At 35.4% G+C, this 24,149-nt stretch overlaps 1 protein-coding gene across 6 annotated transcripts in view; it reads left to right on the forward strand.

The window, feature by feature from the left end:
- Nucleotides 1–23,520, forward strand: part of ADGB (androglobin) — a 131,352-nt gene extending 107,832 nt beyond the window's left edge. For 3 of the 6 annotated variants that reach the window (XM_069488834.1, XM_069488830.1, XM_069488831.1), the window contains 8 exons: nt 1,970–2,081; nt 6,306–6,475; nt 8,399–8,575; nt 9,331–9,445; nt 11,969–12,190; nt 17,982–18,060; nt 18,745–18,928; nt 22,899–23,520. In XM_069488834.1, the coding sequence (XP_069344935.1) occupies nt 1,970–2,081; nt 6,306–6,475; nt 8,399–8,575; nt 9,331–9,445; nt 11,969–12,190; nt 17,982–18,060; nt 18,745–18,928; nt 22,899–23,084 (1,245 nt within the window). In that variant the 3' untranslated portion in view covers nt 23,085–23,520. Of the gene's footprint in view, nt 1–1,969; nt 2,082–6,305; nt 6,476–8,398; nt 8,576–9,330; nt 9,446–10,542; nt 12,191–17,981; nt 18,061–18,744; nt 18,929–22,898 lie in introns of those variants that run through there. The other 3 variants (XM_069488829.1, XM_069488833.1, XM_069488835.1) reach the window with 3 other exon arrangements.
- The last annotated feature ends 629 nt before the right edge of the window (nt 23,521–24,149 follow it).

Raw genomic sequence — 24,149 nt, forward strand, 5'->3', positions numbered from 1 at the left:
AATGTATCAGTATTAGTCACCACAGTAATTTTGACTAGATGAAAATATATGAAAATATATCACCCTTAAACATGTAAGTTCAATACCTATTACGGATTTCTCAAAACTGCTCTTAGCAAACTAGCATAGGAGAGAACTTTTCAACTGTAAATGTCACATATCAAAAATCTTAAACTTAATGGAGAAATCTTATATACAAAAACATTACATTAATGTAGAAAATTTAGGTGTATTCCTATTAAAATTCAAATAAGAAAGAATGTCCACTATCATTGCACAGTCAGATCAATCATACAAGAAACAAAATAAATAAAAGAGCATTTGAAATAATCACTGAGTTATTTACAGATGGTATAATAGCAAGATTGTCAGAGACATTAATAATAGCAAATACTTATATATTTACTTACTCATCATCTACTATGCATCTGGTACTGTGTATACACATAGATCTTTAATTCTCCCATCAACTCTTTTTTTATAATTTTTTTTATTTCAGCATATTACGAGGGTACAAATGTTTAGGTTACATATATTGCCTTTGCCCCACCAGAGTCAGTGCTTCAAGAGTGTCCATCCCCCAGACGGTGCACACCACACCCATTAGGTGTATATATACCCATCGCCTTCTCTCCCCTCTCATCTGCCCAACACCCCACGAATGCTACCACTATATGTGCAACTCTTGAAGTATTCTATCCCTGTTCAACAGTCAAGGAACCTGGAGCACAGATAGCTTAAGTGACTTGCTCAAGGCCAAACAGCTGGTTTGTAATGAAGTAGGACTTGAACGCAGACAGCTCCAGTCCCTGAGGCCATACTCTTAACCACCACACTGCAGCTTCTGTAACTTACAAAAACTGGTAGCCTTTCTTTACAGTAGCACTATGTATTAGACACTAGAATAGAATGCCTTTCATAATAGCAACGAAATTGTAAAATATCTAGGAATTAACCAGTAATGCATCAATTCTCTATGAAAAAACTTAATACTTCAATAAAGGACATAGAAGATGATCCAACCAACTCGAGAACTTAGATGACTTGAATAAATAGAGAAGTGTTTCATGTTTTTCACAGAGGTGACACAATGGTATAAAGACACCAGTTATCTCCAATTTACTTTTAAATTCAATGCAATATCAATCAAAATTCCAACTATATTTATCAGAAATTTTCTAAACTTACTCTGACATTCACAAGACTTAATAAGAATTCACAAATAGTTAAGTCAACTTTGAAAAAGAAGAACAAAGTATATCTTAATATTTCTAAATATTGAGATGGTAAAAAGCCATAGCAGTAAAAATAGTATTAATTAGTGCAAAAATTGGAAAATGAAGCAATGGAAGAAAGCAAAATAGGAATATATCCACATTTGCATGGAAATTTAATATATAATTAAAGGTAACACCATAAATCACCAGAGAAAACATGGACTGTTGAGTGGATAGTGCTGGGAATATTACCTTTCCATAGAGAAAAATAAAACTAGATCATTAGCTAACAGCATAAATAAAGGCAAATTCCAGATGTATTGGAGATTTCATTGTAAAATTTTAATCCATAAAAGTAATAAAATAATAGATGATGTAGGAGACCATTTTTTGTGCCCTCAGCACAAAAAGAGAAAACCCTAAAGGCCAACAGCTTTGAAAAAAATACTGAAACTCTTTGGTTATCTGAGAAATGCAAAATATAACAGCAGTGAGATTCCACTTTATACCAATTGCACTGGCAAAAATTAGAAAGTTGGGTAGTAGCAGGTGTTGGTGGGGATGTGAGGATATTAAACTTTTATAAATTGTAGTGTTACAAAATTGTGGAGAATAGCTGGTATTATTTAAATTATGATCATATGATCCAGAAAATTATATATTTATCATGTACCTAGAATAATAAATTATATTAGGCACATACTGTGTCTATTCTTATTGCTTGTTCTTAAACACTGCATTTTATTTCACAGAGTTACAAGTATATTATACAGTGTTTGGTGTTGTATAACAGTTGGCCTCTCACTGAAAATCAGCTAACGTTTGTTCAAGCACTAAAAGACTTAGAGAAAAGTGATACCAAAGGTATGTCCCTCTAAATGTTCACACATGCACTTACATTTTATGTAACTATTTAATAGTAAATTGATCGTGTAATTATTAAAACATATTGCTTATCATTTGTATTCTATATCTTGTGGCATTTCCTTTTGTTAATTGATTATATATTTCAACATTTTTACTGCATGGTTTATGAGAAACAAAAATATATGTTTAATTTAAGCACATTTTGTCTAGCAGGTAAAAATTACTCTGAAGAATCAGTCTTAAACGTCACGTTTATAAATGTTTAGGCAATTTGATTAAATTAAAAATAGCAATATGTCAGCTGCTATGCATCAGTTATATTTACAACTCAACCTATGTGTTCTAATTTTAAGTGTAAGATATATTTTAGAAAAATGCAATTACTAATGTCTTCAAATTATCAATTTAGTTTACTTTTAAAATATAAGTACTTTATATAAAGAAATCGGTCAGGTGCTTTTTTATTAATAATTACTATGTTGGTGACCTAATTTAAATTTTATATTCATCCAGAAGTCATTGTTGCTCCATTTACTCATTTAAACTCAACTTTTAATTTCTATGAGAAATATCACATATAATTTGATTTTTTTCAAAAATTTCACATCTTTATAACCCATGATAAAAAATAAGGCCTGAAATACGGCTATGTACCACCTAGGATATTTCCGTTATAAATTTTTAGCAAGCTTGGTCTCTGGTTAACATGAGGCAACAGTGCCACCTTTAGTATATTTCAGTACGTAAGTTTTAGTAAAAATTGCTTACTGAGATGGCTCACTTTCACTTAAGAACACAGAAGACTGGAGCATCTTGAGCAAGTAGCACTTAGTGATATCATTCGCCTTCATATGTAATTAGTGGTGATGTGATCTTAAATTCCTTTTGCCAATATGTTACACTTTTATGTTGCTGGCCTGTGCCTTCGAAGTTCTAATCCATTTACGGAAACAAAAATAAACTTTGTCATTCTCAAAAATATTGGGTTTCAAGTCCCACCCAATTTTATTAGCAGAATCATAACATTTCCTTTACTTAATTCCTTCTTTGGCTCAATGAATGCCTGGTGTACCCAATTCAAGGTCTTTGAAGAAACTAAACATTATTAAACATACATATATGTATCTTTATATATACTTATGTATAAAAAGGGATTTTTCTGTTTATATTTACCAAGTATGATTGTACTTGACAAATGTATATTTTGTTCTAATTCTAGTTTAGAAATATGTAAATGTTCAAATCCCAACCAGATTTGATTCCTGAATATATAAAAAAATCTAAGCACTGAATTTTAATCATAAAAACAAAATTGCATTTTTAAATTTTTATAAGTTTTATTATCTACTGAAGATTTCTTTCTACTATATTTTGGATATGTATAAGGTAATATAAGAGGAGACCTAAAAGCATAATGTTAAAGGCTTTTTAAATTCATTTTATCAACAGATACTCCCTGAGCACTTCCTCTCTGCAAGGGGTATATTAATTTATTCCAATAATCATTTCCTCTAGAGGTCTCCTAATTACATGAATATATAACAAGAAGTCATATTTTTAATAATTTTTTAACAGTAAGATGTTTTTTTCTTGCATCTTAATGCTACATATGCTCTCAACACGTATAGATTTTCTTTTTTTTTTTTTTGTCCCCACAGTATCCTTTTATCAACTTTATGGTCTCAACAAACCAGAGTTTTACATAAGAGACTCACAGAGGCTGCGTGACTTTCCCAACCTCATGTGGCTAATTATTTGCCTATCTGGGGTTTGCCCCTAGGCTTCCAAACTTTGGACTCACTGTTTTTTCCATCAGAGAAAGGATTATTTTGAATATTTTTTCGAGAAACATTGGTTGGACAAGTATAAATTACTACAAATTCCAAATTAATGGCTTTATAATTGTATCAGAGACTGGTATATGAGAAATACAGTTCTTTTTTATTAAGATTGTCTTAAATGGACAAATCATAACTGTATATAATTATGAGGTACAATGTGGTGTTTTGATATATGTATATGAAGTGGAATGAAAGTTTTACGTATTAAACAATCTGATGAGTACATATTATCAGTTCAACATTATATTAGCTGAAATTAGTGATTTAAAATGAGGGATATAATGATATTCTGGCCTTCGAAGAACTTATAACAAAGGAGAAAAGGTTACCCTCCATTATGCTATTTATCAAAGAATATGGAAATTATTATATTCTCTATATTACTAATGTAAGGAGAGAGGATGGCACACACTGCTGTGTGCCTGACACTTTAGTAGGTGCTTTGTGAATGTAAACTTGAGTATTATAATATGCTAATTTCAGTGGAATCAAATACACCTAAATGTATGACTCAAATACTGAGAACCGTGGGTAGTAAGAAAAGAAAGCTGCAGAAATACTTCATGGGGCAGCTTGAGATTCAATTTCAGCTGACATTTGTTAAGCATCTTAAAAACCCAGCATATGTGATACTAGGTATGAGCCTGTTTTAAATACTCTATATTGATTATCTGAAGCACCGCGGGTATGGTCTTAGTATCTCCATTATACAGAGGAGGAAACTTAAGCTCAAAAGATGTAATAAACCTATCAAAACTAACCTGTCCAGTGGCTGGTCCAGGATTTACCTCCAAGTCATTTGATTGTTTGACCAAAGGATTTTCCCCAGAAAAACACTTCTCAGCAGCTGGCATTATTGGCAAAAGGGCAAGTTCCCTTCTTGTAAAAGGGTGGTGCTCACAGTTTCTTTGCAGTCTTTCAGGGTGATCTGCCCCCCAATTTGAAAGTAGCTAATAGCTGGGCACTAAGTAATCAATAAGATCTGGGTTCTTTACACTTACTATTTTACTTTGTTAATGGGGTGACTTAACAAGACTCCAATTTTGAAAGAAACTGACAGGTTCTTTGAACTTGTATTTGATTTTTTTTTACATTCTTTAAAAAAATATTTGTATATATTCATAGGGTATAAGTGCAATTTTGCTATGATTTATATTTGAATGCTGATTCAACTCTTATCCATTGGGGTACCTGAGTAAATTATGTAACCTCTCTGAATCTGCCCTGCTAGGAAGCTTTGAGAATTAAAAAAGAAAGACACATAGTAAGGATTCAACAAATATTATTTGCCCCCCCCCCACCGCCACCGCTTCGATATTTAGTTGTTAGAAAGAATTAATAGAACATAAGGCAAATGCCCTTCATGTTGGCGAAAGGTAAATACACTCTTCTAAAAATAAACCAGTGTTTCTCAAAGTATGGTCCTGGGGCCAGCAGCCTCAGCACCATCTGTGAATTTGTGAAAAGTTTAAATTTGGGCGCCTCACCAGAGATCTTCTAAATCAGAAACTTTAAAGTGGTGCCTAGAAATCTGTTTTGACAACAAGCTCTTCAGGTGATTTTGATACAGGCTAAAGTTTGAGAACCACTCTTGTGAAGGCACCTTCAGCTTCTTTGAATTCTAAGTGATCAGTTTTCTTCCCTTCAGCAGTACTTATTTCTAACAAAAGGGAAAAATGCATAGATTTCTTAAATCAGTGTTTTTCAAAATACAATCCACAGGCCAGTTGTATCAGAATCACTTGAGGTGATTTTTAAAATGGTAGATTCCTGGGTCCCACACCAAACTACATAGTTGGAATCTCTGAAGGGTAAGCCTCAAGATATGCATTTTGCAGGCTCTCTGGATGATTTACACATTCATCAAAATTGTGAATTGTTCTGTTACAATAAGCACAGCATTACCAGTGACAGAGTTGTGTGACAATCAACACAGCATTACTGGTAACAGAGTTGATTAACAGCACAAGGTGAAAGTAGTGAGTTCTTCTACCCCAGGAAGGGAATAGTAATGATTAGAGCAGAGATAAATGAGTTCAATATTATATTGGCAGTACTAGCCAGGGCAATTATGCAAGAAATGAAATAAAAGACATCCAGATAGGAAACAAATTATTAATAGCTAGTGGTGATGACTGCATAACCTTATGAATACACCAAAGCCCACTGATTTATCCACTTCAGTGGTGCATTTATGGTATATGAATTGTATCTCAGTGTTATAAAAAGGAGTCAAATAGACTTTTATAGAAGATGTTTGCTTAAAAACACAAAATTCTTAGATTAACCATTTTTCCCTGACTTGCTTCTCTTGTCTTTATGTGAAATGGTTTTATTGATATATCATGACTCACTGGTTTCCATTTTTATGTCTCTCTAGCTCATACTGAGAAACACGAGGAATCAGTTACCTTGGGAAGCCCAGATTCCCATACAATTAGTGAGGGGCAAAAATCTTCAGGAACTTCTAAAACAAGGAAAGGCAAAGAAAAGTCTTCCGAGAAGGAAAAGACAGCTAAAGAAAAACAAGCACCTCGCTTTGAGCCCCAGGTAGGTGTGGTATTTTTTAAAATTTGAGTCACTTAATGAATTTAGGTCCATTGGTTGCTTACTTGCCTATCTCTCCTGAGGACAAAACTGAAAAATTCTATCTCCCTGATCACAGCAACCATCCAAATACCCTGAGAACATTCCTTGGACATCTTCCCAGGCTTCCTTTTCCAGTTCAGTATCAAAAAGCATTCACTGAACTTTTAGTGTATAGAATACTTTTCTTGGGACTTGGGCCTCTACGATTAACATGATCCAGTCCCTACCCTAAAAGAACTCACAGTCTAATGGAGGAGATTAAAGATAAACAAAGAGTTTTAATGTTAGATGTCATAGATACAGTGGTAGAAAGCATAGGTTGTAATCCAGCCTCTGCCATGGCTGGTGTAGTTATTAATCCACAGTGAGTGTTAAAGAGCAAGAAGTTTATCTCCCAGGTTTCCAGCAGGATTAACTAAGTAGGATGTTGATATCATTGGTAAAATGGTCAATGAAGGAAAATTATTAATAGCAAATAAGGAGAAGTGATGATGACTCAGTTATTCCAGACTACAGAAGGGTCCACTTGCATTTGAAAGATTTTATTTCCCAGCTGAAGTCTACCCTTGGAAGTGAACTAAATAAGTTTAACTCAACCCATGTATTCCTACAAGACAGGTGGCCCTCCTGTAGTATCTTCACAGTGCTCCCTTCCCTCATCAAAACTGGATCCCAGAACAGTTTCTGATAAACTCATTTGTCAAGCAATTTAAAAAATGATAAAAGCTAATACACTGTGTTTTAAAAGGAAGAAATAAAAAGTTTCCAGTTGTGAGATTTGGTTCTTACCAGAATATTAGGGGAATATTGCAATTTGGTCCTTACAAGAATATTAGGGGAATACTGTAGGATGTAAGGTCTTTTTGGTAACACTGAAACCAAACTGCACATGAAAACTTTATTCAGTGCCTGTGCCAATTCCCTCTTCCCCAGCCCCATTATTTGACATGGATAATGGACACGGTCTCAGCCTTACCTAAAATGAAGTGTAACCACATCAGTTTCAAGCCTCTTTTCCTACCCAGTTGCCACCAACGAGCCCCACCTATGCAGAAATTGTCAAGCCCTATATCAACCTGTTCCCAGTCTATGGCCCACTCAAGTGACCCTAGGAGACATCAGAATGTTGTCAGCTTTCATAATGGATATAGAGCAAGTATATGCAGACCTGGAAATGAGCAATTATCCTTCTCTCATTTTTGTGACAAGATTCTATAAGTGGGCATAAGTATAATTTAGAACAAAAAATTTAGAACTAAAAAAATGAAAAAAAAAATTTTGTTCTAAATTATGTACAATTTTAAGTAAAATTTTTATACCATGAAATGCACAAATCTTAATTGTACAATTCAATGAGTTTTGACAAGTGTATTCACCAGGTAATTCATGTCCCTATCAAGAAATATAGATCATTTCCACAAGTTCAGAAATACCCTCAAACTTCCCTGCAGTCATCCTCCTGCTCCATCTCCCAGTAACCACTGATCTTTCAGTCACTATATATTACTTTTGCTTGTTGTGGGATTTTATATAAATGAATCATGCAAGATGTACTCTTTTGTCCTCAACTTCTTCTCAGTAAAATGTCTTTCTGTGGTGTACATCAGTAGTTTATTACTTTTTAATGTTAAGTAGTACCCAATTATATGAATATACTATCATTTGTTTATCCATCCCTCAGTTGATAGGCATTTACGTGTTTTCCTTTTGTGTTATTATGAATAAGACTGCAATGAACATTCTTGTTCAAGTCTTTTGTGAATATGTTTTCATATCTCTTGAGTAAAATACCTAACAGTGAAATTATGAATCATAAGGTAATATCCAGACCCTTATGAAAGGAGGAAAACCTCCTACCCAAAGGCTTTTATTTTATTTTATCAGACATCCATTATGCACTCTCAGCAAGAAGACCCAAATAAACCGTACTGGATTTTGAGGTTGGTCACTGAACACAGTGAATCAGAATTATTTGAAGTGAGAAAAGATACAGAACGAGCAGATGAAATCCGAGCCATGAAGCAAGCCTGGGAGACAACTGAGCCAGGAAGAGCAATCAAGGTCACCTGGCTTTGAAAAGCTATAATTTTTTTACTTTTCATCCTTAGTCAAGGTCTGGAAAAAAAAAAAAAAAAGAGTCATGCTGGTCAAACCACAGTTTTTCCTTTAGAAATGGTATCTGGAATTTTATCAGACATTGATTAACCAGATATTAAGATCACATTGGGACACATTGTGAAATGTTACCCTCTTGATAAAGCAAAGTACACGCTGGTGCCACTTACAGACCCAACCTATGAGTTACCTCATTCGTTTACACAGCCCTGCCTGTATCCACGTCTGCCCTTAACACTTCCACATAAGAAAGCATAAAAATGTTTCCCGTGCGCTTTCCAAAGCTTTGAACATCCTTAGATAGATAAAAGCACGCTGCCCCCTAGTGGAACATGCATACCTCGTCTCGACTCTCGCCCCTGTATTTGATAATAGTCATCGCCACAGTGAAACACTGTTACTTATATAAGTGCTTCGTGTTTCAACTCAGCGGCACTGGAGCAGATGAAAAGATTCAGGAGCATGCCCCGTTTGTTAGTTTTAGGACTGCTGCTTCATTCATTCTCAAATACAACTGTGACAAAATTACGGCTGGTTCAGAATTTGAGTTTATTTGGTAATGAAGAAGAGCTGGCCTGGTTCAAACCGCCCTACTCAATTCACATGTCCCTGGTTCCAGACTGATTACTGTTAATATGTCGCCGCCTATACTGGTTGCTGATTTTCAGGAGCTTAAAAGGCCGCTCGTGTTTGTTCCGTAGGCTTCGCAGGCTCGTTTGCATTACCTCCTCCGGTTCATTCAGAAACCAAGCGAAGCTGAGAGCGCCAGCGTGCCTGTGCCTGCGGCTGAAAGCCAAACCAAACCCGTGGAAGAAGGTCAGTGACTCCCACCCCAGCTGCCTCAGAGCACACAGCTGTTACTTGCACCTCTTAAAAAATAGTCAGTGGGTCATGCTTGGTAAAAAGGAAACATTTCAGAATCTCTTTTCTTTAGGAAGTGGAAAAAGTCGCGCAATTTCAGCTAACTGTGTGAGCAGCACTTCAATTATCAAATCACTTTCACTCATTTTCTCATTTAGGTCCTACATTTCCTCCCCGCAACACACACACAAGTAAATATAAAACCAGAGATAAGAGTGAAGCCTAATTGGAAGGTAGCTGTATGGAACTTGAAGGCAGGCCTGCTACCATAATTCTATCGCCTTTCTGATAACAACGATAGCAAATAATAACATGAAGAATTACAGTAATAAAACTAACTTAGTTTATTGAGTAATTGCCTTGGGCCAGGCACTGTGCTTTATATTAATTATTTCATTTAATGCTCACATCAATCCACTGAGGTATATAATATTATTTCCAGTTTACCAATAAGGACAGCGGCACAGAGAGTGTCAATAATTTTTTAAGTTCACAAGATCCCCAGAGACAGAGCCAGCCTGCAGACGGGGCCCTCTTGGACCCTAGCATCTTCTGACAGCCACTTGACTGCTCCCTCTGTCACAACACTGGTCTGTCCACAGAGGCCGAGGACATCCACATCCCAAATCATGCTTCTCCATTTTTATATCTTCAGGAATGTAATTCAATAATTGTTACACAAATAATGTCTCTTAACTTTTCATAGGAACAGTGTGAACAGCAAGCATCACCCTAACCCTACGATCCTGGGATGGGCACTGTGCCAAGCATTTCATGCTCATTATCTCACTTTAACCTGTAGCAACTCTGAGGCAGATGTTACTATTCCCATTTCATAGATAAAGAGACTGAAGTTCAGAGGGTCACCTTTTTCTTCCTAAGTCATTCATCTAGGAAGTGACAAATTTGGGATTTGAAATATTTCTAACTTCTAAAGTACTCACTCCTCTAATAGAGTGTAATGTAATGTTAGCAAAAATATAGGTGAATAAGATTAAGTTTTTATCTTTTTGGCTATAGTGTTTATTTTTTTAATTTGTATATTAACATAGAGGTAAAGAAAATTACACTGGACACATTAAAAATGACCAAAAAACTTTATTCAAGACTACTGGAACAGGGAAGAGAGACTGAACTCCAACTTTGAATACAACAGGGACAAGTGGGGATTTATAGCCAATAAGGCCAGGAGAGGTAGTGGATGGGAAATTACCAAGAGGAACTTGATTGCATATCAAGGGTGAGTGGACTCTGGGTAAATTGGCTTCATAGGATTCTTCGCTAAAATGGAGTGAGCAGGCCAAAGACAGGGCCTAGTGAAAAACAGGACTCAGAGGCGCCTGACTTTGTCCTGTAACATACACACAGTGAAGGCACAAATCTTAACTGTACAGCTCGATTATCTGTTGCATATGTACACACTCAGTAGCCACTGTTCAGATCAAGGCGTAAAACACCACGCCCCACAAGTCCTCCTCATTCGCCTCCCAGTCACTTCCTCCCTCAAGGTAACCACTAGTCTAACGTCTGTCACCATCAATTAATTTTGCCTATTCTTGAACTTCATCAGTTTAGACTCATATGTACTTTATATGTCTCATGATTTGGTTTTTGTGTTTCTTCCTGTGTCAGCAATAGTAAACTGTGTTTTACAAGAAATTTATCTATTTTACCTAAGTCCAACTTACTGGAGTAAATTTTATCTTTAACTCTTTTTTTTTTTTCTCAATCAGTCTTGCTCTAGGGAGTGCGTCAATTTTAATAATGGTTTTCAAGAACCAGCTTTTGACTACTGAATGTCTTTTATTTCGATATTTCTTCATACTCTTAAGCATTACCTTATCTACTGCCTTTCATTCAATGTAGATTATAACATGAATTTGATTACCTGAAATTGATAAGTAGGGGGAAAATGTCTGTATAATGGGGAAGTCATGGTAGATTTTACAGTTTTTCCTGGGCCTAGGAATCAGGAACGATGGGAATAGAATATAGTGTTAAGGAAAAACCTCCCAGCTTTACAACTTTACAAGCAAGAGCCCTTTTTTAGCTCTGTTTTAGTACAATTTCGAACAAGTGCCTGCACACAGGGCTCCCTCCCCAGGAAGGATACCCCATTCCTGCACAAGCACAGTTGTCAGCATAGGGCGGTTGCCTTTCTTCCAGGGCCCATATTAATGGCAGCCCCAGTTAGTTCAAAGATACCATTTCTTTTTCTATTGTCTCAGCTCCTAAAAGCCTCTTTTTTTAATGTTAAGTTTTAATATCTTGAAGCAGCTGCCAGACACACTACTCACCTGGGCTACCTACATCATCCTCTGAGGTACCAATGGTTGTTTTTCTGTGCTCTGGTAAGAAGTCTCAAAACTTTTGAGTCACCTGCTCCAAATCTGTGCTCTTATAAGCAAGCCCTGTTACTTGTTGCATGTGATTTCATAGAATGCAAGCTTTCTTAGTAATGCACATGTCATGTTGTAGTAGAAACGCCTGCAAGTGCTGTAAAAGAGCCAGAGGCAAAGAATTCTGTGGGTTCAGAGAGCAAAGAGATGGCAGGGAATGTGGTGTGGAAGAGGTGGCAAATGACCAAGGGCTTGAGGTATCTGGCAAAATCCATGAGCAGTGACAGTGAAGGAGCGCCCTCGTCAGGGAAGGAAGAGCAGAAGGAAGAGAGCAAGCAGATCGTGCAGAAGAAATATAGAAGTAAGTATTGCTCCTGTTGGTAAGATAAATATGTATTTTCAAATAAATATTCTGGAAAAGATTGTTGCTTAAACATATGTGATGGCTAGGGCTATAAAAATAGAAAAATACGTGCTTTGGATTCATAGGTCTTCATTTTACTTATCAGAGTTGGTAATTTGCTCAAGGACCTGATTATTAAATACTTAATCGCAAAATAAAAGTGGGCAAAAAAAATTAGCAGGTATATTTTTCCATGTGTAGGTTTTCTTGGTCTACAGATGCTAAAAATGTCAGCTGCCACATGTACAATTGTCGTTAACACAGATCCTTTTTGATTTACCTATGGTATGCTACATGATAGATTTTCTTTATAACAAATCTTAATTAAGGATTTAGTGTTTAAAATGTTGAAAAAGAGCAATTTTCAGTGGTTAACAAGTCAGACTGACTTGATTCATTTCTGTATGGATTCGTATTTGTTCACCAAAATGAACCTATATCTTTGATGGAAGGGAAATGCCTTTTCATACTCCACGAGAAAGAATTATCCCTAAGCAACTCCTGAACTCTTTCTGTCCCGAAGGGAACTAAGTGTCTTCTCTGACTGATACATTTGGAAAGAATGACTTGGGCTGCCCTTGGGAGCTTGAGTCCCCTGCTCCTGCCTGAGCGAGGAACACTACCTGTGCCTGCGCTGGAAGAGTTGCTTAGCTCCGGGTTTCTGTGATCAGTGATCATTCATTGTCTCTCACATAAAGCTACGTCCTCCAATTACACTGTACCAATAGCAAAATTTTCCTCTTTATTTCTCTGCTAGTGCTGAACCCAGGCAGGAAAGAAGGATGTTTTGGAAAGAAGCATTCTCAAAAACACCAACAAGGATTCTCTTCTCAAAATTGTTAAATCATTCTGAGAATTTTAAAATGAAGAAACATTTAAGACTAAATCATGTCCTTGAATGATTTCCATAGTAAGAGTAAAATTCCAAAATTCAAAAAACTCTTTCACTATACTAACAAGAGATTCTGATACTTTTGAACTGATATTGTGAAAGTAAGTGCCCATTTAATAGGTAATGACTCACATGGCATTACCACTAAAACTTATTAGAATATCTTTCATCTAATATTAATATTTAATCTGTAGAGTGATTTTGCAAGTTTTAGTACTTGAGCTTCTATGAATTAGAGAAAGCATATACTTTATCTCCACATCATAAATGAGGGAATTGATAAATGATTCACCCAAGGGCAGGAAGCTGATGCAATTTGGATAGAACCAGGACTTAAAATCTGGTTCTTTGGACTCCATATATTGTGATCTCTAACTGAACACAAATATTTCCCCATACTTAGTTAATTTAAAGATCTGTAAAATTTTTTAAAAATGTAAATAAAACAGTGCAATTTAAATTCCGTGATATCAAATTGTTTATTTATTTGGTGACAAGGTAATCTTTTTTAAAAGAAGTTTTATTTTTAATTGACAATTTCATATATTTATGGGGCAAAATGTGATATTTTGTTACATATATACATGGTAGAATGATCAAATCAGGGTAATTAGCATATTCATCACATCAAATACTATTTCTTTGTGGGGAAAACATTTAATTTCCATTCTTTTAGCTATTTTGAAACATACAATACACTACTATTAACTATAGTCATCAGGCTGTGCAATAGATCACCAGAACCTGTTCCTCCTATCTCACTGAAACTTTGTACGCTTGATCAACATTTCTCCTTTCCCTGTCCACTGCCCTCCACCCACACAACCTCCAGCTTCTGGTAACCACCATTTTATTCTCTAGTTCTATGAATTTAACTTTTTAGATTGCACATATAAGTGAGATCATGCAGTATTTTTTTCTCTGTGCCTGGCTTATTTCATTTAGCATAATGTCCTCCAGGTTCATCCCTATTGTTGCAAATGACAGAATTTTCTACCTTTTTAAGGCTGAATAGTGTTCCACTGTGTGTATATATACCACATTTTTGTCATCCATTCATCCATTGATGGACACTTTAGTTCCATATCTTGGCTATTATGAATAATGTTGAAGGGAACATGGAACTGCAGACATCTCTTTGACATACTTATTTCAGTTCCTTTGGATATATAGCCAGAAATATGATTGCTAAATCATATGGTAATTCTACCTTTAGTTTTTTGAAGAACCTCCATACTGTTTTCCATTTGGAGTTTTTGTGGTTCCATACAATTTTTAGGAGTATCTTTTCTGTTTCTCTGAAGAATGACATTGGAATTTGGATAGGGATTACCTTGAATCTGTAGATTACTTTGGGTAGTTTGGACATTTTATTATAACACTATTAATTCTTCCAGTCTATGAACATGGGATATCTTTCCATTTATTTGTGTCGTCTTCAATTTCTCCTATCAATGTTTTGTCCAAGGCCACACCAACCTCCACCCATGCAGGCCCTACTGTACTCTGAAGCTAACAAGATACTCTTTAAATTGAGAAAACTGAATGTAATCATGATTCTTAACTTCACACCAGCCTGAGGGCAGTCACAGTGTAGACTTCATTTTTTCCCAGAGCCACAGACCAGTGTTGCAAGGCATAGCAGTTTGTACCCCAGTTACAGCTCCCCTACTCCCCATTTCTTCACATCATTGGCCATCAGAGTCTTCAGACATTTTCATTAAAGTCAACGTAATTGTGAAGGGGTGTACTTTTGGGTGGGGAGGAGGAATAAGGACAGGGAAGAAAGGTAAAAGTCAGCAGGAAAGGAGGACCCTAGCCAAAGAAGCCTGTCATCAAGCAAAAAAAGTCTTCAAAATATTTCTCATTTAAAAACATTTATTATCATTTTAATTAAATACATTAAATGACAAATTTAATTGTGTACCATCAAGGAAAATTGACTTTCTTTCCCTTCAAGGAGAGGTGTGCTGCTGTGTAATTCCATTACTGAAACACTGCCATGTACCGCAGGAGCTATGGTTGTAGAGGGACCCTGATCAGAACCATAGGTTCAGTTGTCCAGCTGTTCTCGGGAACTCGCATGTCAGCCCTTGTGTGCTCTTCGTATGCCCCCCACCCCGGGCACTCACTCCAGAAGAAGCATCACTCATAAGAGATATAGATTCTCTGAGAGTTTTCTGTAGTTTGGCCTCTACATTCCCATAGATAATTGTAACTCCCTTATGCTTGCAACTTCCTATTTTCATATATTACATAATGTATAATAGAACAGTTTCCCTCATGCTGTCAGAGGACATGTCAGCCATGCCATTATGAATCTCACTCCTGAGCATTCTTCCCCAACTGTGAGCATCATCAAGATCAAACATCCAGCCGTTGCTTTCACTTCCCCTTTTATTTCTGGGTATCTTGGAAAGTGCCTTTCCAGAGATGGGAGGTGATCTTTGCCTGTATCTCCAAATCTCTTTTTACCTGGCTTTGCAGTCAAAATATTTCTTATCATATTTTTTAAACATTGACTCTCACACTATGTATGATGAAAGAAGTTTCTTTCCACCAGTCTGTTGCAAACCAAATCTTTTGTAAAATATAATAAAAATGACCCAGAAGTTTCTAGTTGCCACACAAAATATTTCTAAATGCATTCTCTCACTTTTAGAACTTATCCCACAGCGGACCAGTTTGGAGATAGAGGATGGTACACATGTGCACACACACACTCACTTTGATAGTATTGTTCTAGAGGTCCAAGACCATCATACCAGACTCATACCCTACTCCTCTCTGTGTGTGTGTGTATGTGTGTGTGTGCGTGTATAATTTGGCAAGATGTAAGAAAAACCAAACATCTAATTGATCAGGAAATATTTTCTTTCTAGTCAGAGTGAGCAGAGTTGGTGTCTTTTAGAAACAATCCAAGTTTGAAATTCCAAAAATATATCCAATATAAGTAGATTCACGAGAAAAGCAAATGAATTTTAGAAATCTAAGATATCATAGTAATCATGATGAAAAAAGAAAAGCATTCCTCCTGGAGGCTATAGGGAAGAATCTGTTTCCTTTTGCAGCTTCTAGGGCTACCTGACCCTTTGGCTGTGGCCTCTTCCTCATAGTCACAGCCAGCAGGAGAGCATCTTCATATCTCTCTCCCTCATTCACAATATCATCAATAATAAAAGTTTGGAAATAAATTTTTATATTGAAAACTACAAAACATCACCAAAGGAAATTTTAGAAGATCTACATAAAGAGTCCATGTTTTGGACTAGAAGAGTCAGTATTGTTCAGATAGTAATCTTCCTCCCATTGATCTATAAATTCAGTGTAATTTCCATCAAAATCATAGTAGACATTTTATAGAATTTGATAAGCTGATTCCAAAACTTATATGTAAATGCAAAGGACCCAGAATGTCCAAAATAATTTTGAAAAAGCAAAAAACAAATGGGAAGAGAACTTCCTGAACATGATAAAGAATATCAACAAAAAAACTGTAGCTAACATCATACTTGATGGTGAGGAACTGGAAGCTTTCCCACTAAGATCAGAAACAAGCCAAAGATGTCCTTTCTCACCACTCAGTTTCAACATTATACTGAAAGTCCTAGCAAATGCAATAAGACAAGAAAAGAAAATTAAAGATATACTGACTGGGAAGGAAGAAATAAAACCATCTTTGTTTGTAGATGGTGTGAATGTGTAACAAATGTCCCACTCTGATGGGGGAGTCTATGTATGTGTGGAAAAGGGCCTATGGGATATCTCTGTACCTTCCTCTAATTTTACTTGAACCTAAAACTGCTCTTAAAAATAAAGTCTTTTTTTAAAAAAAGAACCAAGTGGAGAGATTTTTATTTTGTGATTTCAAAATTGATTATGAAGTTAACAATAATAATCAAAACACTACGATTTATCAGTTTCTTAAAAAGTTAAATATAATTTTATCATATGACCCAGGAATCTACTCCTACATAAATAAAATGTCCAGGAAAAACAAATCTATAGAGGCATAAGTAGATTAATGGTTGCCTAGAGTTTGTGGCAGGAATAGTGACTATAAAAGTGCACAAGAGATCTTATTTGGATGATGGAAATATGTTAAAACTGGTTGCACAACTTGGAAAATTTACTAAAAAGGCTTGAATTAGACCCTTAAAATGGTGAATTTAATGGTATGTAAACTATACTTCAATAAGGTTTGTTTTTTTTTTAAGAAAAAGATAAAGTGGTCTGAAAAGGCTGAAAGATTTATATCCTAGTCTCTAAAGTCTCTTAAATCTGTCTTTATGGGCTCACTATTGGCCTATGGAGTAGAAAGCTGCTGTTAATTTGATTTTCCATGTTTACCTTTTATATATTGCCTACTCCACTGTACTAAAAGTTTCTTGAAGGTAAAATACTGTTTTCAGTGTTTTGTATAAATATGTTTTTTATGTATTTATATCCCAATCCCCATAGTGCTTAGTATAACTTTCAGACAGAGCCTAAGAGCTTTAACTATTGGATCATTTAACTTCTTTGTAATGAAATTTTATACCTTAAATTAATACTTTTTTTTTGGTTTCCTCCTTCATTTAATGTGATTAGAATAATATTTTGTTACTCTTCTAATAAAGTATATTCATTTTGTCATCCCCTTCATTTAAATAAAGGCATAGTAACATCAGTTAGAGGATAAACATGCAATATAATTATGTGATTATATTTTAATGTGATATTAAATAAGGCATGTGCAATCAATGGTTGTTTTTTTAACAGAAAATATTTTCAGTTAAAATGAGATATAGTAGTCATTTATTTAGTCATTGTTGATTATTTTTTGAAAGCCTAGGTCTTTTTTTCTTTTTTAAACAGAGCCTCCAACAATTTTGGAAACGTCTCCACGACTTATTCGAAAAGCTCTAGAATTTATGGATGTAAATCAATATGTACGGTAAGTTTTAATAAGCATGATTAATATTGACAACTGTGTTTATAAAATTTTGGCTATATTGCCAATTGGCAGTTGCTAAGCAACTGAAAATTTGAAATTAAATGCTTAATATATCCTCAGTGTGTCCAAATTTTTAGAAGTACAAAATTTTACATCTCAAATTTAGCAAACATTTATTAAGTCAATCATAAAGGCATTTAAATGTTTTCTGTAAAGATTTAATTTGAAACCTGATTAAAGTGAGTTGAGCTACAGAAAATTTCCATCATACTTGCTGCCATTATTTCATTAGATTCAATTTTTTAATAAATTAGATGATAGGATTAGTAGAGAGATAGCTACTCAAGAATATTTATAAGTTTAAAAACATTGTCAAAATTATTTAGCTGCACAGTTCAAAAAGAAAACCTAAAAAACTGTCATATTTTTGAACATCGATTCTACAGTTACCTCACCAAATGGTGAATACAAATTTACTGATATTATACAAAATATTTCCCTAAAATATCAGTGAATCAGTAAATGGAGCATAGCAGATCTAAAAAATAATAATTTTTTTCTATTCCTGATGTTTGATTTGATTCAGACCACCACACTGTTTCTAAACTATGTGAATTCTGAAGTTAAGTTTATTCCAGAGTTCTCAAATGTTTCATATCTCTCTTTTGATGATTATATATCAAGGAAATCAGAAAAGGAGCCTCTGCTACAGACAGATGAACTGAATCAGCAGCAGGCAATGCAAAAGGCAGAAGAAGTTCATCAGTTTCGAGAGTATAGGACCAGAGTCCTCAGCATTAGAGACATTGACCAAGATGAACGTTTTAAGTTAAAGGATGAAATTCTGGATATGTATGCGGAAATGCGGGTGAGTCTAAAAGTACTTACATGGATCACAGTTGAAAAATTCTTTTGTAATATTAGAGAAGAAATCATAGAATCATATATGTGTGTAGAAAGAAGTCTTGAAAACATTTTTTTTCCACAATTCACAACTTCTGGGAAAAGACTGAAAATTGATTATACACATCTCATTTCACTTACTCCGTAAAATCCCCCTAAAATACAGTATTGGGAATCTATTCTCAAAGATGGGAAGACTAGGAGAGAAGACAACAACAAAATTATTTGTGAGGTTGGAAAATCGCTGGATGAAGACCACATTAACGGAGTTGATACAGCCAAACCCTAAACCAGCAGTGGGAATACTTGACAGTCAAGCCCATTTGCTCAACAGAATCCCTATAGAATCCCCACAAGGCTCAGCAATTGGTATGCACCAAGTATGTTAGGAAGTGAAAGTGAAAGTAGGAGGAAGATGAAATAGGCTATTTAAGAATTACAGATCACCACCTCAACTTTTTGTAGCCAGGTGCATGTCACCTCTCCACCCCCACAGAAGAATGGGAGCTACTTTATTTAGACATGGCCACAAAAAAAAAAAAAAAAAAAGGAAAGAAAAGAAAAAGGAATTCTGTACTGTGGAAGACTAAGCTTAATTTAAAATAGGAATATCACACCAAAAATGGAAAATTTGATCAATGTATATGGATGACTCCCCGCTATGGAAGATGAGGATTTATTTTTTTCTTCCCTCTTCCCTACAACACACATACACAAACATATACACTGCCAAAGACACTGAAGCCTACAGACTTTCTGAACATTTTAGCCACAGTGATGTTGAGTTTTCCATGTCATTTCTAGCATTGGCCCATGTGAAGAATATGTCAATTTGACATCTCTTCTTGTTTGTCCCATAGGCACCCAACACTGAACCTGTCCACACCCAAATTCCCTCTGTCCCATCTCAGCAAGAACATGTCACTCCGTAAAGATTCTCTATCTTAGTCATTGGCAACTGTACTCTTTTAGAAACTCAGAGCAGAGATCTATGAGACATCCCTGATTCCTGTCACTCCTCACATGTGATCCATTATCAAAATCTCTCGACTTTACCTTGACAATCCAAAATTTGACCACTTCTCACTATCCCTATCCCCACCACTCTAGTCCAAACCGTCATGGTTTTCCATTCAGAAGATTGCTACAGCCCAGTAACTGATCTCACTGCTTCCATCTGTGCCCTTCTATAACGTGGTTTCTGCTCTGCCACCAAAGAATTGTACCAGTCAGCATAAACCATGTTTATCCTGTGGTAATAGAAACCCCAGTGTCACAATAGCTTAACGTAGGGTTTGGCAAACTTATGTTCCCTAAAGGAGCCGGATAGTAAATAGTTATGTAGCACATTCTCAGCTCTTCCATTGTTAATACAAAATCAAAGATAATACCTAAATAAATAAAACTTTACTTAGAAAAACAGGCGATAAGCCAGATTTGGTTCACAAGCCTTAGTTTGCCAACCCTTGGCTTAAAAAAAAGAGAGTTTTTTTCTTTCTAGAAACATATCCAATGCACTTCATAGGGTGTCCTTCTTATCATATTTATTAAGATACCCAAGCTGAAGGAGGTTCCATACAGATACTTCTACAATGATTATTATGATATGAGAAGAGAATGTGGTGAATTGTACATTGTTATTATTTCTGCCCAGAAATGAAACATTCATTTCCATTCATATTTCACTGACCAAAACCAGACACATGGTCAGGTACAACTTCAAAGAAGGAACCAACCTTGGTGACACTTTGATTTGAACTTGTAGCATCAAGAACTGTGAAGCAATAAATTTCTACTGTTTAATGTACTCAGTTCATAGTACTTTGTTACAGTAGCCCTGGCAAACTAATTTAGAGGGCAATGCTACCATGTATCTGGAAAATAACTGGGAATATTTTATGAATTACACTAATGGTTTTTATAATACATCTTTAAAGTGAAGGATGGGATCATTTCACTTCTCTAATGGCTTCACATTTCACTAAGAAAAAAAGCTGTCATCTTGATTATGACCTCTAGATCTCCATATAGCTGAGTACCCACTTTCCTCTCTGATTTTTCTCTGCCATTCTGCTTCCTTTGCTCCTCTTGCTTCTACCAAACTGGCTTTGTCTTTCCACTAACAGCCAGGCATGTTCCCACCTCTGCATCTTTGACCTTACTCCTACCTCTTCCTAGAATATCTTTTTCCCAGAGAGCTAAATGGTTTTTACATTCATTTCATGAAATCTCTCATCTATTGCCCTTCATCAGAGAGATCTTCACTAGCTATCCTTTCAAAATTAGCACCCTCAACATCTGTATGGCCATGCCTGGTCTTATTTTTCTTCAAAGCTTTTATCCTACATGTATACTCATTTATTGGTTTAATATTAAAATGTAGGTGTATTATATATGTAGTATATATAATATACTATGCACGCATTTTTAATCTGTCTCTACCAGAATACAGACTGTATGTTGTGAACAGAGACTTTGCTTTGATTCACTCCAGAGCCTGGGAGGGATGCCTGCCTCACAAAAGTTTGTTTAATAAGTGAATCAGTAAACCAATGAATGAATATTAAATTTATATAGGTTCAATTTGTCATAAAAGAAATATTTAAAATTAAATTATAAGATAAAAGGGAATTTCAGGATTGCTGTTTGTTTTTTCTGTATTTAATAGACTAACAAATGCAACAGATGGGGAGGAGATGGGGAAGATAATAACTGGAACAGCTTTGAATTCAGTCCCTATTCATTTAAGTGTGAGGTACAAACACTCTAATTTTGATTGAAGCCATTTTAAGAGAGACATGATCAGTAACATATTTCTTATCAAATAGTAGAATGCCACATTCCTCAAGGGATTACAGATATCTATTAAATTTACTTTACATAAAACCCTTATGATCTCTCTCTCTCTTTCTGTCTCATTTTAATATGTCACTGTTATTTTATACTCATGCAATTAGTTTAGTGCATCCAATTTTATTATGGTAGATACTTTTCTTTCATCAAAAGCTTTGGGAAGTCTGATTCTGACATCCAGCTATTACAGTATCTCAACAAAATCATTCCACTTGCAAAAACATGGAAAATTTCTTGAAGAATTCAAGGATCAAGACAAAGCGGTCATTTCTAGAAGGTTCTCTTCAGGCTAGCATCCATTCATCAATCCTTACCCTTTGATTATATCACTTTTGAAATAGTAAACAGTCAATGTATCCAATTCCACATTCAGAGATGGAGGAGGAAAGGAGAGATCAGCACAGGTGACTGGAAGGGAGCTGCTGGTGAGGTAGAAGAGAAATGACAAGGGTGCAATGTCCAGGAAGCCACGTGAAGTCAGCCAATCCAGGAGGACAGAATGTGGTTAAGCAAGAATAGGACCAAGAAATGATCACGGATTTAGCTACATTTAGGTCACTGCTGTCCTTGAGGAATATAGTTTTGTTGCAGTGGGAAGAATGAAAGTCAAATTGACAACAAAAAAGATAACCAATAGATTAGGTGATATTATTTGCAGGTTGTTCAAATGCAGCTCAGGTACATTTTGTCAGGACTAGAATACGTGTGGGGAATTTATAGAGCACAGTTACTATACGAGAGACACTGGGCTTAATATTTTATATAGGTTGTATTTGAACTCATTTAAAGCAGAGTTCTTTTACCAAAATCTTTACCTATTTCTTTCTTTACTTTTCTCTTTATTTTTCTCCTACCAATGCTTTTGTTTACCATACTGTGTTAAAATCTCATGCACCCTTTGTTTGCTATAACATGTTTGTGTATTGATAAGCATTTGAGACTGTAACCTAATTTTCATCTTTCATAATTGTCCACATGAATCTATTGGCATAAGGAAAAGGTAAAGGGATGGCATTTTCTTTTTCTGGGACCATAAACTTTTTTCAGTGGAACTTATTTGTCTGCGGTTTTGCTTTGGGCAGGACTCCTTAGATGAAGCCCGACAGAAGATCTTCAATATCCGGGAAGAGTACAGGAACAAGTTGCTGGAAGCTGAGCGCCAAAGGTTGGAAGTGCTGGCTGCTCAGGAAGCTGCCATGCGGGTGGAGACAGAAAAGAAGACCCCAGTTTCTGACATACAGAAAAAAAAGAAAGCAAAGAAAAAATAACCAGGAGATGCCCAATACTACGCTTCTCCTGGGGAAAGAAACTCACCCTCTTCAATTGTATTTTATCACACCCATCTTTTGCTTCATGCTTAAAAGTTTTTCTCATTTTCCTTTCTGTAACATTTACCTTGTCAGTTTTTGAGATGTTGGGGGTTTGCGATTACCTTTAATTCAAAGAATACTTAAAGTTACAGCACAGAAACTTTAGGGCACAGTAAAGACAAAACACAAGAGTACATCAAAACATTTGGAAATAGCACTGCATGTGCATAAAAGACCAAGAGTCATAAAAATTGCTATTTCTGTATCCCTCTTGCTCTGTGTACCTGCATAAATGAAAATGTCTTGGGTTTAGACAAATATGAGAGTAATTCTAATCTGTCACACATCTCTTCTCTGCATTGAATTTGTTTTGTTGAATAAATTTTGAGCCTGTCCTTGTCTAAAATAATAAAAGCAAAATATTATTTTTAGATCCTATTTATTTTGTATGTTTTCAGGTAAAAGCATTGTTACGCACAAAAAAAATCCAAAAAGTGGTATAAATTTTTAAAAACCATTGTACTGAAAAGTTACCAATTGAACATTTTGTGAGGTAAGTCTATATTTCGGTAGCTTATACAATTACATACAATGACTGAACTATAAATTGCTTAACTGGTCACCTATTAATGGTATTTAAATTAGCACTATTTTATACCACTACAACCAATGTTGAAATGAGGATTCTTAAACTCACCTCTTTCTGCATGTGTACAAGTATTTTTTTTATATAGAGTTCCCAACTCGAAATTACTGAGTCACAGGACATACATAGATAAAATTGTAATACACCACATCAGATTACTTTCCAGAACGTTATTATAATTTACATTCCCTCTAACAGTATGTGAAGGGGTACTTATTTCCCTATAACTTCATGGAACTGGAAATTAACCATTCGAAAAATTTCTGTAGTTCTGATGGGTGAAACTCTTCATTGATTGTTGTCGAATGTAAACATCATTGTCAATTTGATTATCACTTGTATAGATAACCTGCAAATATCTTTCCCCATTTTTCTAC

This window comes from Eulemur rufifrons, chromosome 15 (assembly GCF_041146395.1).
Source record: "Eulemur rufifrons isolate Redbay chromosome 15, OSU_ERuf_1, whole genome shotgun sequence".
In the NCBI taxonomy this organism is placed as follows: Eukaryota; Metazoa; Chordata; class Mammalia; order Primates; family Lemuridae; genus Eulemur; species Eulemur rufifrons.